This window comes from Anoplopoma fimbria, chromosome 8 (assembly GCF_027596085.1).
Source record: "Anoplopoma fimbria isolate UVic2021 breed Golden Eagle Sablefish chromosome 8, Afim_UVic_2022, whole genome shotgun sequence".
NCBI lineage: Eukaryota > Metazoa > Chordata > Actinopteri > Perciformes > Anoplopomatidae > Anoplopoma > Anoplopoma fimbria.
In genome coordinates, this window is record NC_072456.1 from 21908484 (window position 1) to 21922771 (window position 14288).

General features: G+C 39.3%; 1 protein-coding gene across 1 annotated transcript; it reads left to right on the forward strand.

Annotated features, from left to right (window-relative positions):
- Positions 1 to 656: 656 nt before the first annotated feature.
- Positions 657 to 10155, forward strand: slc35a3a (solute carrier family 35 member A3a). The gene is made up of 8 exons (XM_054602728.1): positions 657 to 1042; positions 1177 to 1386; positions 2421 to 2575; positions 2722 to 2844; positions 7002 to 7176; positions 8450 to 8568; positions 9125 to 9258; positions 9360 to 10155. The coding sequence occupies exons 2-8, from the start codon at positions 1197 to 1199 to the stop codon at positions 9448 to 9450; spliced, it is 987 nt and encodes a 328-aa protein (XP_054458703.1). The 5' UTR covers positions 657 to 1042; positions 1177 to 1196; the 3' UTR covers positions 9451 to 10155.
- Positions 10156 to 14288: the final 4133 nt, after the last annotated feature.

A 14288-nucleotide genomic window follows, 5' to 3' on the forward strand; every position in this document is an offset into this window, starting at 1 on the left:
GTATTTATAAGATTTTTTTAAATCTTTTTTTAGTTATTGTGGATTTTTTATTTTTCTTATTTACTTATTTAAAATACTTGTTTGTTTTTTCTACTATGTACCTTGTTTGCACTATATCTATGCTGCTGTAATCCTGTAAATTTCCCCTCTGCGGGACCAATAAAGGATTATCTTATTTTATCTTATCTATATCCTTCATTCCTGATGCTGTCAGGCTGCACAACCAGCTCTGTCTGCCATCCCAGTAGACCACAAAACAAAACACTAAAAAATCTGTGCAATACAAATACACTGTGCATTACTATAACTATAACTATAATTATTCTGTCTGTATTTATAAGATTTTTATTTTAGTTATCGTGGATTTTTATTTTTCTTACTTACTTATTTAAAATACTTGTATTTTCTTTCTTCTTTTTTCTTATCTTTCACTAATTGTTACCGGATGTTCAATTAACTATTTACATATAAAAATAATAACGTGGTGGGACTCTGGTCATAAATGTTTAGTAATTAATAATATTAAATTGTTATTCCACAGTTAGTTCATTCTCTAGTTTAAGATTAATATGGGTATTGCAGTTTGTTTCCTGTCCAGCAGGGGTCGCTGTGTCGCACAGGAAGCTTCAGCAAAAAAAAAAAAGAAAGACGAGGAAGAAACCTGTACACGGAAGTCACTCATGATTTTACATGCTCAAGATTTCTTTTACCTTCTGTAGACTTTCACGGTGTAATTTACTATTGCATTGTGGCAGTAAATCCAACCTTTATTGCACTAAACGATGGGGAAGTCGGTGCTGAAACCCCGATAAGAAAAGGTGGAGTTAAGGAGCAGACGGGTCATATCCAGTCCGGGTCCATGGACCCCAAACCGGGACTTGAAGTGCTGCTGTTTTGACAGCTGGGTTGAGCCTCCAGTACCTGGTCCGTCTGTCCGACAGAGAGCAGCTGGGAGCCGAAGTTTGAACCCTAAAGTCGGGTTCATTCTGCGGAGAGAGAAGACATCTACGTCCATTAAAGAGGAGAACCAGCTTAATAATCTGTGAGTAAAAACCTCTTTCCTTAAAAATATTCTTCCTCTTTATTTCTGTATTTACCTCCTAACATTACTTGCATTCCAAACTCTATCTTTTATATTGTCATTTTTCTTTTTTTTTACCCCTTTTTTGTGTCCAGCCTCACACCGACCAGGGGTCATGGCCTCTACCCGGCTGAAGTACCTCTCCCTGGGCGTGCTGGTGTTCCAGACCACCTCCCTGGTGCTCACCATGCGGTACTCCCGCACCCTGCAGGCCGAGGGCCCGCGGTACCTGGCCTCCTCGGCTGTGGTGGTGGCCGAGGTGATGAAGATCCTCACCTGTGTGCTGCTGGTCTTCAAGGAGCACAGTGAGTGTACCTGAACACATCACCATAATGATAATCATCACCAATCCACATTTGCACAGGCTGGAACCAGATTATGTTTGTCCTTTTTGCTCAATTAATGACTTAAATTATCATTCAAATATCAAAATTAAGAGATCAATTGACTTCATCTTTCAGCCCAAACTGTGACCTGATTTTAACATCTGCTAAAAGCCATAAAACCATGTTAAACAAAAGAAAATCAAATATAAAAACACTGCAACACCAATATTACATGAAAAAACTAGTTAATGTTAATAATAAAAGATAACAAACTTGCTGGTAATAATAACAATAGCCAAAATTAGGTAGTTATAAAGCAACAATGATTTTCTTTTTTATACTTGTCTTTTAGAAATACAAACATGGTTTATAAAACTATTTTTTGGAACAAATGATCCAAAAGTAGTCACGTGTTCAATGTAATCAGAACAGAAACAGCCGCTAAACAATTTTGCTAGTCTAAAAAATTATGATCCAAATCCAAATTGATCCGAGCAAAGAATAAGTAAAAAGAGTTTCAGCTTTTGGTAAATGACGGGGCTGCGGACACATTTACAGAGCCAAAAAGGTACTGAGCTTCATTACTCAAAACCCATTGAGCTACTGAAACAGGAAAAACAGGTTGGGAACATTCATTCAGGTTTTTTTTACATTTCTTTGAATTTCACCTATCCTACTTTCTTATGCAAACTGAATTTACTGTAAAACCTTGATGATGTAACAAGAACTGTTTCAGGTTTTATTCAACAAAGTAATCAGATGAAAACAGATATACCTTTTTATGGAAACAATGCCAGAGCTGGAAAACTACTCGCATCATTTCAGAAAATATTTTTGTCTTTACTACCAAAGACTTTTACTGCAAGCGTATCATAAAACAACAAAGTGAATCTGAGTCATCTTTGCTTTAGTATGAACGATCAGATATGTACAGATATTATACAAAGTCCTCAGCACCCAATTAAATACTATTATAGATTATTTATAACATACTAACTGTGTTCATTCTTCAGATTACAGCATGCGAGCTCTGAACAGCATTCTGCGTCAGGAAATCGTAAACAAGCCCATAGAAACTCTGAAGCTGGCGATTCCCTCGGGGATCTACACGCTGCAGAACAACCTGCTGTACGTCGCCTTGTCCAACCTGGACGCAGCCACCTACCAGGTACAGCCGAGGCCAGGTTGGGTTTGAATGACTCCCAGCATGCAACACGCACAGGACCTAATGTATTTTTATGAGCCTTTCAGCAAATCAGCACATCCTTGTTCATGTAATATATATAATAGGTTTTTATATACTCTCTCCATCAGGTCACATACCAGCTGAAGATCTTGACCACGGCTCTGTTCTCGGTGTCCATGCTGGGCCGCCGGCTCGGCGTCTACCAGTGGCTCTCATTGCTGATTCTTATGGCTGGAGTGGCTCTCGTGCAGGTCCAGTACAGTTTATTGTCTGTTTACCGCTAAGTGGATATCACATTATTTTTCCATCATCTAGAAATAGGCCACAAAACATCCTCTCTGTGGTTCCTCTTGATAGAAAAATCATTGTAAGCACATGGAGACACATGGGTTTTCTTATGAGCGTTTAACATAGAGCGTTTTATTCCACTAATAATCAGCCTTTTCTTCCAGATTAATGATTCAGCCTTGGGATAGTTAGTGGTCTTTATTGTTGATAATAGACAGTATGAGATGATAGCAAGGAAACAGATCTCTTGACCCTCCATTTGAACTGAACTTTTTTTCTGCAAGCTATTTGAGGAAAAATAGGATTTGGTAAGCTATGCATCTTCTAAAAAACAGCCTCTCAAATGAGGAAATGCTGTTTTTTTTAATTCATTGTAGACCGAAGATCTTTGTGGTTTTCACTGTTGATGGAACAAAGCAAGAATCAAACAAAATAACTACACCATGATGTTCCCACCTCCAAACTTCACTGTTGGTATGGTGTTTTTGGGGTGATGTGCAGTGCCATTTGACCTCCAAACATGGTGTGTATTATAGTATCCAAAGAGTTCAATTTTGGTCTCATCTGACCAGACTATATTCTCCCAGTATTTCACAGGCTTGTCTAAATGTTGTGCAACAAACTTTAAACGAGCTTCAACATGCTTTTTCTTCAGCAATGGAGTCTTGCGTGGTGAGTGTGCATACAGGCCACAGCGGTTCAGTGCATTACTTATTGTTTTCTTTGAAACAATTGTACCTGCTAATTCCAGGTCTTTCTGAAGCTCTCCACAAGTGGTCCTTGGCTCTTCTGATAATTATTTTCACTCCTCTGTCAGAAATCTTGCGAGGAGCACCTGGTCGTGGCCGGTTTATGGTGAAATGATGTTCTTTCCACTTCCGGATTATGGCCCCAACAGTGCTTAACGGAACATTCAGAAGTTTAGAAATCTTTTTGTAACCGATGCCATCAGTATGTTTTGCAACAATAAGGTTGCGAAGGTCTTGAGAGAGCTCTTTGCTTTTACCCATCATGAGATGTTTCTTGTGTGACACCTTGGTAATGAGACACCTTTTTATAGGCCATCAGTTGGGACTGAACCAGCTGATATTAATTTGCACTGACAAGGGGCAGGATTGCTTTCTAATTACTGATAGATTTCAGCTGGTGTCTTGGCTTTCCATGCCTGTTTGCACCTCCCTTTCTTCGTGTTCAATACTTTTTCCTTGTGTCATTCCATTTTATTACACATAACTTCATTTCTGAACTTATTGGTTTTGTTTCTTTGTATGTATGGATTACTTGGGTTGTTACCGACATCTGGTGAAAATGTCATGTCAATAGCACCTTTAGAAATATATTTACTGAGAAAAATGGTGACGTGTTCAATACTTATTTTACCCGCTGTATATCCTAGAAACTATTATATTGAAAAATATACAAAAAGGTAGAAAAAATTTATTATATATATAATATATTATACATTTATTATTACCAATATATATTATAGGCCCAAAAGGAAGAAAAAAAACAAAACAGGAATAAAGGCAAGTTTAGAAATAGGCAGAAATCTGTATAAATACCTACATATTAATTACAACACAAGACAACAACTGTATATGAAAATACAAGATACACAAATTTGTATTAATACATTTATTGAACAAAGTAAGACATTTAAAGAAGTCACTTGGTGCTCTTGATATTTGCTTTAGACATTTTGTCACGTTTTTTTGTAGACCCTGTTATAAACTTTGGACTATGGAATCTCCCCTCGGGTAGATTTCATAAGCGAGTTCTCAGTATTATTGCTCTACCTCTTTTCGCTCTAGATGCTTTTTTAAGCCTGTGCAGAATCCATCTCATTAGTGCCTTTTAAATCTAAAAGTCGGTTCTGTTGGTGTCACTTTGTCTAATTAAGCATTTACTCTGCTGTGAAGTATAAGTGTGGCTATTGTTTGTTTTAATTAACTCTGTGATCCCTAATTTCGTGTAGTGGCCAAATAAAGAAAATAATCTCAGTGGGAGTTATGTGGTTATAAAAAGGTTAGATAAATAAAACAAAAATAATGAGGCCTCAACTGGAACATTGGATAAATATTGGCCACCAGTGGTTATGAGGGGTGTGCTGATGAATGATTAAGTGTCAGAAAAAGGAAAGACTGTTGTGATATCACCTCCTCCTCCTTCTTGGCAAAACAAAAGAATATGCCAGTCAATTGGTATTACAGAGGATGTAATCTTAATCCTGGCTGAGCACTCAGACAGAAGCACAATGGAGGAGGAGGAGGAGGAGGAGGACACAAAGATATACCTTATTAAACCTACAGGATCAGACAGGTGGAAACATTTATTCCCAAACTGTACGCAGATGTAACGTTGGGTTCATCCATGACACCTCCCAAAGGCTCGAATAACGGATCATCACATCACATATGATATTAACACAGAGCCTGTTGGCAAACAGTCTCGCCTACAAACAAATAAACAAGCAAATAAAAAAAGACAGCATGCTGGGAAATAATTGGCCTCTTTTGTATTGATACAACTTCTCATTTTTCACTGTGCATTTTCAAGGTTTATGCTGTTGGTTCTCACTCAGCGGGGTTTGTTTTGGCGACTGGAGGAAGTATAGAGGCGGCAGGCAAACAGTATGTTGTTGTTCCAAAAATTACTTTTGTGGGTTTATCCAAAGAAAAAGTGCAGAGGATACAATACTTTTGTGACTTTGCACAAACAGAGATCATCTTTTTTCTTATTTTTTGCATGAACACCCATTTTCCTGCTTACTGCAGCACATAACACAGGAACTCACAGTCTGCAGAAAGTTTTACAACCTGGCAAAGCTGTGAAGATGCCTTTGGTATGAATCAGGGACCCAGCATCCTTCAGACTTCAGAGAGGGTGTGATTGTCAACCTTTACAGAGAGTTCAGGATGTACATACTTTGAGGTTCACTGGCTTATTCATTCATAGGATGATACACAGACATTTGGACAGTTAGTGCCTATAAATTCTGTTTTGCATCCTCTCCTATTGAAACACTGGTTTTTCATAGTGCTGCTTCCTTTTGCAGCACTTAAAGAAATAGTTTGACATTTTGCAAAAATGCTCATTTACTTTCTTTCAAAGAACAAAATATGAAGATTGATAACCCTGTCATATCTGTCCCCTTAAAGAAATATTTCACCCCGAAAATGAACATTTTGTATATCAATTACTTACAGCTTGTTACCTTGAATTTGTGAGGAAAACTTTGTTTTTCTCGCATAATTTCACGTGAACTGAGAATCAAAAAACAGAGAAAATTCTTGATGAATTGAAGTAAATGGGGGCTGTATTCTCACTCTGTTGCAGGCGTGCTACTTGCTACTTGATTATGCAGAAGGGTTATGAAATAGTAAGGTTTTAGAGAAGATGCATGAGTTTTGGAGGAAGTGAGCATATGACAGGATAAATGAGACTTAGATTATACTGCAGGAGTTGTGTGAGAGTTTAAAAACTGATGCTTTTATATAGTTTTACTGTTGTTAAACCAGCCTCCATTTACTTCAATACTTCTAGACTTTTCTCCATTATTTGATTCTCCGTTCACCACCTCAAGGCCTGCGAGAAGAAAAAAGTTTTCTTAAAGAATTCAAGGTTACACAGGTTGAGTTATTGATATTTAAATAGTAGTTTTGGTGATGAAGTATTCCTAATGTTCGTACAAAGACAGGAAAGGGGGGGAAGCTGTCCTAGTCAATAACAAGCTTTGTTTTTCAAATTCTCACTTTTGTCTCTTTTTTATTTTTTTATTATTTTTGTGCTTTCTCAACTTTTGCCCACTTTCAGGTTTAAAGGTTTAATATTTTGACCAAAACACATTTTATTTAACTAAAGGTCCACTTACTGGCTTTCAACCACATCTTGCAGTCCTCCTTGCAGTGGGAGGAGTTTGCTTTTAGTAGATTGTTCTGGGAGAACCTTTTATATTTTGTCATGTGACGACAACTGAGCTCCATCTGCTTAAGAAAACCGCTGGATGCAGTTGACAGTTCTGAAAAATTCTGAAAAAACCTACTAAAATCTTTTATTTTTATTTTGGCAAACTACTATATCCAAGGTCTGACCTTTCCGGTGTTTCTCTTGTGTATTGCAGTGGCCCTCTGAATCTGCAGCGGCCCCGGAGAAGGATGCCGTCTCTACGGGCTCCCAGTTCGTCGGTGTGACAGCGGTTCTGGTGGCGTGCTGCTCCAGTGGGTTCGCTGGTGTCTACTTTGAGAAGATCCTAAAGGAGAGCAAACAGAGCGTCTGGGTCCGCAACATCCAGCTAGGTCGGTATTCATCCATCAGCCGAGTCAGTCTTAAACAGTAGACCAGCTTTTCTTTATATGAAATGTAAGGTCATGACATTTAATCAATGCATGTCCATCAACAGAGGAACAATGTTGTTGAAAACCAATTGAAAAAGGCTGTTCTGAAGTTTCCTTTCTCTCCTGCACAGAGAGCCAGCTGGGCTTTTTACCTCCGATATGTTTCTGTTAAGATGAATGTTCCTGTCTAGTTTATTTTTACCCTGGAGCGTGTGAGGCGTGTGTTAAGTCTCCTGTGATTACTGGCGAGAGCTTGGAGCTTTTTCACCTGCATTAAATGTTGGAGCCTAGATCTGCAGCGAGAGCAGAGAGGAAAGTGCTGTGTATGTTTTTGTTGTTGTTGTAAAAAGTGATGCAAGGAAATGTAAAAAGAAGGACAAGAGAATTAGTGCTTAAGCAATTAGCGGATTCATTTTGATGATCTAATTGTTTAAGTATTTTGACAAGCTAAAGCCTGACATTTCTCTATTTTATGTTTCTGTTGAAACAGCAAAACAAGCAATTTAAAGACAGCTCTTAAAAGATGTAATGAGCACTTTTCACAACAATTGAACTAAGTAGAAACATATTGACACATTAATGGAAATTTAAAGTACTTGTTAGTTACAGCCTTACTTGGAAAGTGCAGGAGAAAAGCAATGTAGTTGGAGTACAGGCTGCGGCAAAATATTAAAGGATTAGTTTGTCATTTTCAAAAACTGCTTAGTGTTAGATTGATATCTCACTCACACTGAATATGAAGCTGGAGACAGGAGAGGGTTAACGCTAGCTTTGTTTACTTTAGCATAAAGACGACTGGAAATGTGAGTGAGTGTGTGTGTGTGTGTGTGTAAAACATACAGACAGGAAAAGTCTGGATGCACTGTCGCACACCTACAGAATATGATGATTATTAATAATCATAGGACATTATTTTATTATATATATTTAGTAGTTAGTAGTTAGCAGGCTACAGTGCTGCTGAGGTGCAAACTAATACGCTTCAGTTATATAGCATGTTCTGTTTTTAATAGGGGTCATTTTAACTAATAATAATATTAATAATAATAGTGTTATACCATGAAACCGTGATATTTTCTGAGACGATTATCATGCTAACACGCTAAACTATGTCTTAACACACAGCAGACTTAGTATTTTTTGTCTCTTAAAATGATTTGTAAAAGGTTGTTTATTATTTTTATCAGACTTCAGGATGGAATCTTTAGAGTGTGTGTGTGTGTGTGTGTTTTAGGGTTGTTCGGCCTGGTGTTCGGCCTCTTTGGGATGCTGGCCTACGACGGAGAGAGGGTGAAGGAATCAGGAATGTTCCAGGGATACAACACCGTCACCTGGACTGTCGTAGCACTGCAGGTAACGCTCCCATCAAACCACTACGGAGGCACTGGTATTGTTTTCACCTTTTGAATCACCTTGTGTGTGTGTGTGTGTGTGTGTGTGTGTGTGTGTGTGTGTGTGTGTGTGTGTGTGTGTGTGTGTGTGTGTGTGTGTGTGTGTGTGTGTGTGTGTGTGTGTGTGTGTGTGTGTGTGTGTGTGTGTGTGTGTGTGTGTGTGTGTGTGTGTGTGTGTGCTGGAGACAATAACTGAGCAGATTTAATCCCCACAACAGCTTTGCAACTATGCAAGACGCAGTCACAAAAAAGGTTGAGTTGGAAGATGGCAGGTTCTGAGCAAGGGAGCAGGACGTAGGGGGTAGGAAGTGATGGAGGGGGCAACTTTACGCCCTTGGCATGATTTGGCATGACAAGAAGGCCTCTAGTTCAATACGTTTTTTCCCCCAGCTATCTGTCAAATCTATTATCAAGCCTCTGGGGTAACAGACTCTTTATCTCATGAATCAGACTCTCCTCTCAGGCCGTTCAGGTCATGCCTTTGTCCATCTGTGTCTGTCTGTTTGTTGTTTCTCCAGGCGCTGGGTGGTCTGGTCATAGCAGCGGTCATCAAGTATGCAGACAACATCCTCAAGGGCTTTGCTACATCGCTCTCCATCATCCTGTCAACTCTTATATCGTACTTCTGGCTGCAGGACTTCGACCCCACCGGGTAGAGGAAACACTCTCTCTGTCTCTCTTCTGTTTTTTTTGTCTTTGCTTTCCTTTCTCACAATTTCTCGAGCTGACGGTGTTGTCTCCTGTCGTCCACAGCGTGTTCTTCGCGGGGGCCCTTTTGGTCATCGCAGCCACTTTCCTCTACGGCTACGAAGGCAGGCCGTCCCCCAACCCCAGCAGGGCGTGAGGACACTCACGGCTGACACTACAGCAGCAGTAGGAGGTCCTGTTGAAGCGTCAAGACGTGGAGTTAAAAGGAGGACAGAGAGCTGGAGAAAAAAAGAAGGGGAAAGGTCTTTTATCATATATAAGAGGAGGTAGGCAGTTTGTAAACGGAGGACAGGAAGAGTGGAAAAAAGACGCTTATAAACAAAAAGCAAGCAAAACGCTGTGATGTATCTCACACACCAAAAAGTGCCTCAGCTGAGACGGTTAACCAATGAGAAGAGAAAACTGTGGCGAAACAGGATCGTGTGTTGTTGTTTCTATTATCACCGCCGTAGATCTGGAGAGAGATTCTCGGCAGGACCGACTGATTGTGTTCATTAGAGCCTGTTTGACTGCCCATGTTACTGCCGCATCGCTCACACCTACACCACAAACAAAAGATCACATATGTAGACAGGCAGATGTTTTTTTTAAAGATGTAGTGTGATTATTAGCCCACATTGTTGGCTTTTCCACCTCAGAGGTGCAGTGTTTAAGACTCTGACTCTTTTTTTGTTCCACTTTGAGCTCTGAAGGCTCGCTTTAGGTCATTTTCCCCTGAAATAATTCTTCCCAGCCATTGTTTGCTCAGAGGCACGGTCACAAGTGCGCAAATGAGCAACTTCACTTAGAGATCAACTTTGGTGATGTTTGAACTGCAAAGTCAAAGCCTCAACCATTAGCAAAGAAGTGTGTGTGTGTGTGTGTGTGTGTGTGTGTGTGTGTGTGTGTGTGTGTGTGTGTGTGTGTGTGTGTGTGTGTGTGTGTGTGTGTGTGTGTGTGTGTGTGTGTGTGTGTGTGTGTGTGTGTGTGTGTGTGTGTGTGTGTGAGCTAGTGCCCTCAAATCTGCAAGTTACAACTTTCTGTCAAAATTACTTTTTCCCCATAGACTAACATTGGGAAAGAGACTTCTGAAAGAAAAAATGTTTGAGGTGAATCAACTTCCCAGTACGAAGACTTGAACATTTTTTATTTGAATCACTAGGTCCTAAAATTCAAGATTTAACTCTAAATCCAGAGTTATTTTCCTTCCTCTGTTCATGTGAATGAGGCTGAGAACCAGGCTGGAAGGCGGGGTAAACGGAAACACTAGTGCTCTTGCTCTATGGGACATGTGGATGCGGAACAGGCCGGAAGATCGGGGTAATCCAAACGAGGCCCCGCCTCCAACGCTGTCACCAGTTCTCCCTCTACATCTGTGGCTCTAACAGTCAACTGGTAGTCACATTCACCGTAACTAGTATTGTTTCCTTAATAGCAGCTCCAGTGTTACATTTCATTCAGCTATTTTTGGAAACCGCTTTTGTTGCCAGGCAACATATAGTCATAGGCACGTCTTTGATGCAATACAGTGGTAGAATTACTGTATGGCTGGTCTGTCTTTGTCTGGAAGAGTTTAATGTTTTACAGTAATCTGGGTGGAAGAATAAAAAGCTACAGGAATACAACTAATTAGAAGAACAGTTCTAGGGCTGTGACGGGGTTTTTGTTTGAAGATATTAGATTTTTGAAGCGATTATGATTATATTGTGAAGATTATTTTGAACAACTTGAAATTATGTTAACCTCGTGGGTAAATGATCACCACCATTTCAATTGTAATCTAAACATCTAAATGAATTGTCTGTTTAACTTATTAATTAATGACTGAATTAGGCTTTCATGTTTCGTGTCTTTTCATAGCCACTGATTATAAACATCCTGCTCTTTATGTCCTGTGCTCGTGTAACAATATATGCTGTTGATTTGTGGCAAAGTTGATCAAAAGTGAACTGCCTGAATTATTCTGATTCCATCAGGCATCTGTTATTTACATCTTGGAATGTATATTTTGACTGGTGTTTTTCTTCTTGGATGATTTTTTTTTTCCTAGGGATAAAGCGGGTATAATTAATAACTTTATTATTTTAATTACCAATATGTGAGTCTTTTATAAAAGAAAAATGTTTCCTAGAACTTTTCTGAATGTGTTATTGTGTTGAATTCATTGTCATCTGTTCATCCCCCCCCAAAAAAAATATTTTCCACACTAAAGCGTGCACAATTATATCTTGAAAAGCTTAATCAAAATTAATTTGGACTTGCTTTAGATTCTGCAATACACTGCAGTAACAAAATATCCTTTACAATTTATCATGCAACAGTCTTAGCAGTCATTCTTTCAAACACAATTGTTTAAAAGACATTGTCAGATTCTGGATGATTTTTTTGCACAATAACACATCTACCTTGTTAAGTTTATTACTTGGCAAATTGCCTTAGAACTGCAAACTCCATGACATGAATAAATTCACACTTTGATATTTTTGGCATTTGTTTTAATGAGTTTAAAAACACTGCATGCAAAAGCCAGACAGTCCGAGAGAAGGGACTGTAACAGTTTCATGTCCTTCACATTATAACACCGTAACTCCCCATTACCCAGCCATTTAAAACCAATACAGCTTTAGAACCACAGCAGATCAAGTACAAACTGATGAGTCGAGCTCCTCTTGAGGGGCCGTGTACCGCTCTACCTCCAGTCCTCAGGCACATCTGTAAAAGACACTTGAGGCCCTTGACCTCATGGTCAAGTATAAATGTATTTTTGCCAACATTTTTATTTTTATTTTTATTTTTAGGGGCAACATGTGAAAAACTGTTTCCTCTTTCTTTCCCCCCTATAAAAGCCTAAATCCTCTGATAATCGCAGACCAGTTTAGATCACCTTCTTTGATTCTCCAGTTGAAGGTGCTGCTCCAGATGTTTCCCTTGATTGTCATTGTTGGCTCACAAACTGCTCCTGTGTCATGGCTACAATAGGCATGTTGTTAAAATATCCAGTGTCCGTGCCTCTATGTGGTGTGTGTGTTGCATGGCGCGCGACACACCGGCAAAGACACTCCGAGGGTCGTTCCAGATGAGGTGTGTGTGTGTGTGTGTGTGTGTGTGTGTGTGTGTGTGTGTGTGTGTGTGTGTGTGTGTGTGTGTGTGTGTGTGTGTGTGTGTGTGTGTGTGTGTGTGAGTGTGTGTGTGAGTGTGAGAGTGTGTGAAGGCTCGTTCGGTTTGCACCATGAGTAATGAGCAGCAGCATTGGTAAGATAACGTGGTTACATCCTCCGTCTCTCTTCATCTCTGTCTCATCTGGAACCAGCTCAGCACTTCAGCGTGACCTGTTTATCAGGCCTGCTGAGTGTGTATAAAACAGAAATACAACATATAGACCTGCCTGGTAAACAATAAGCAACATTTTTCAGAGTCAACACAATATTCCATGGTCGTGAATCTTCGTAAAAACACATCATATAAAAGATCATAATGGCACAAGAGACTGTCTGTGTAAACCAAATGCTGTACTCCACACAAATGACTAAAAAGCCAGTTTTCTTATTTCTCTCAGTATCAGGCCATGTAGAAAGCTTCAGTTTTATGTTTGCAGGTTTTCAGATATCTGTCACTGAAGTATCTGCTTCCCACACAATACAATGGAGGTGAAAGTGAGTACCACCTGTGGTGTCCAAAGATTTGGCAAATTCCTTTAAAAATCTATTTGACATGCCTCTCCAGAACCAGCTTTCATTGTAAATACGTTCTACTTAAAACTCTTTCTATGTAAACTGTTGATAAGAAAGTCTGTAGAATACCCAGAGTAACAGAAAAGCTGTTTTTGTGAAAACATAATGCTGATAAATCTTTAGCCATGGCTTTAGGGATGTGAAAGTTGGTCAATCGGTCCACCACTTTGATCCCAATTACAAACATCTGATGCATTAGCAAAACTTCTGTACAGATATTCATGGTTCCCAGACGATATGTCCTAATAACAGCTCCACAAAATAGTCTATATATTTGTTTTTTAGTAAACTATTTAAGTAACTACTATAACAGTGCTGAGATATTCATGATGCCCAGAAAATTGAAGGACTTTTCTACTAGCATCATCATCCAAATTTTTACATCACTTGAAGAACTGCAAAAAAAGAGAAGAGATTCCCATCAGCCTCACCTGTACTGCATGCTAATAAGCAACTGCTACTAGCTAACACGCTAAACTAAGATGACTAAGCTCTAAGACGCTAAACTAACATGCTCATTGTCCTTATGAGCATGTTAGCATTCAACTTCAGCCTCTTAGAGATGCTAGCATGGCTGTAGACTTGTATCTTGTTTAATTGCAGTTCATTAAAATCTGTGATCACCAAATAAATTCCATTCACCTCCATTGTATTGGCTCGAAGGCACAAATCTCACTGACCAATAGTTCCAAACTTGGACAAATAAAATCCCCCCCAAATCAGCATGTCTAGATACTTTTCTTTGTAATTTAAGTGAACCTATTCTTTAAGTCCGTTAGTGTAAAAATCAGTTGTCTTTCCCCACAATCTTGTCTCTTAAACGACAAATCCTGACTGGATAAGGAGGTTTTATAGCTCCGTTTCTCCTCTTGCAGCCACTTAAGGCAGGCTCACTTTATTACTTGTAAAACAAAGTAACCTCGCTTCTTCACCTCACAAATCTGATTAGATGGGACACGGGAAAGACAATGTTGTGTTTTTACTGTCGAAGGCTATAACCAACACAGGCAACACTGGCTTTCTAAAGGCAGGGAGGGAGAAGCACTGCAGCTCGGATGAACTGGCCATTTGTGATTTTAAAAAAAACAAACAAACAAACAAACAAACAAAATCCTGCTGCAGGGCTTCATTCAAGATTCTTCTCAATGCACAGATCGTGTGCATGTCATGAAATCCAAAAGCTGTGATTCCTACGTTTTCTGTGATATGTAAAAAAGCAAAGTAGCTCTGAGGATGCATGTTGGCAAGATATCTGTTTTTAAAT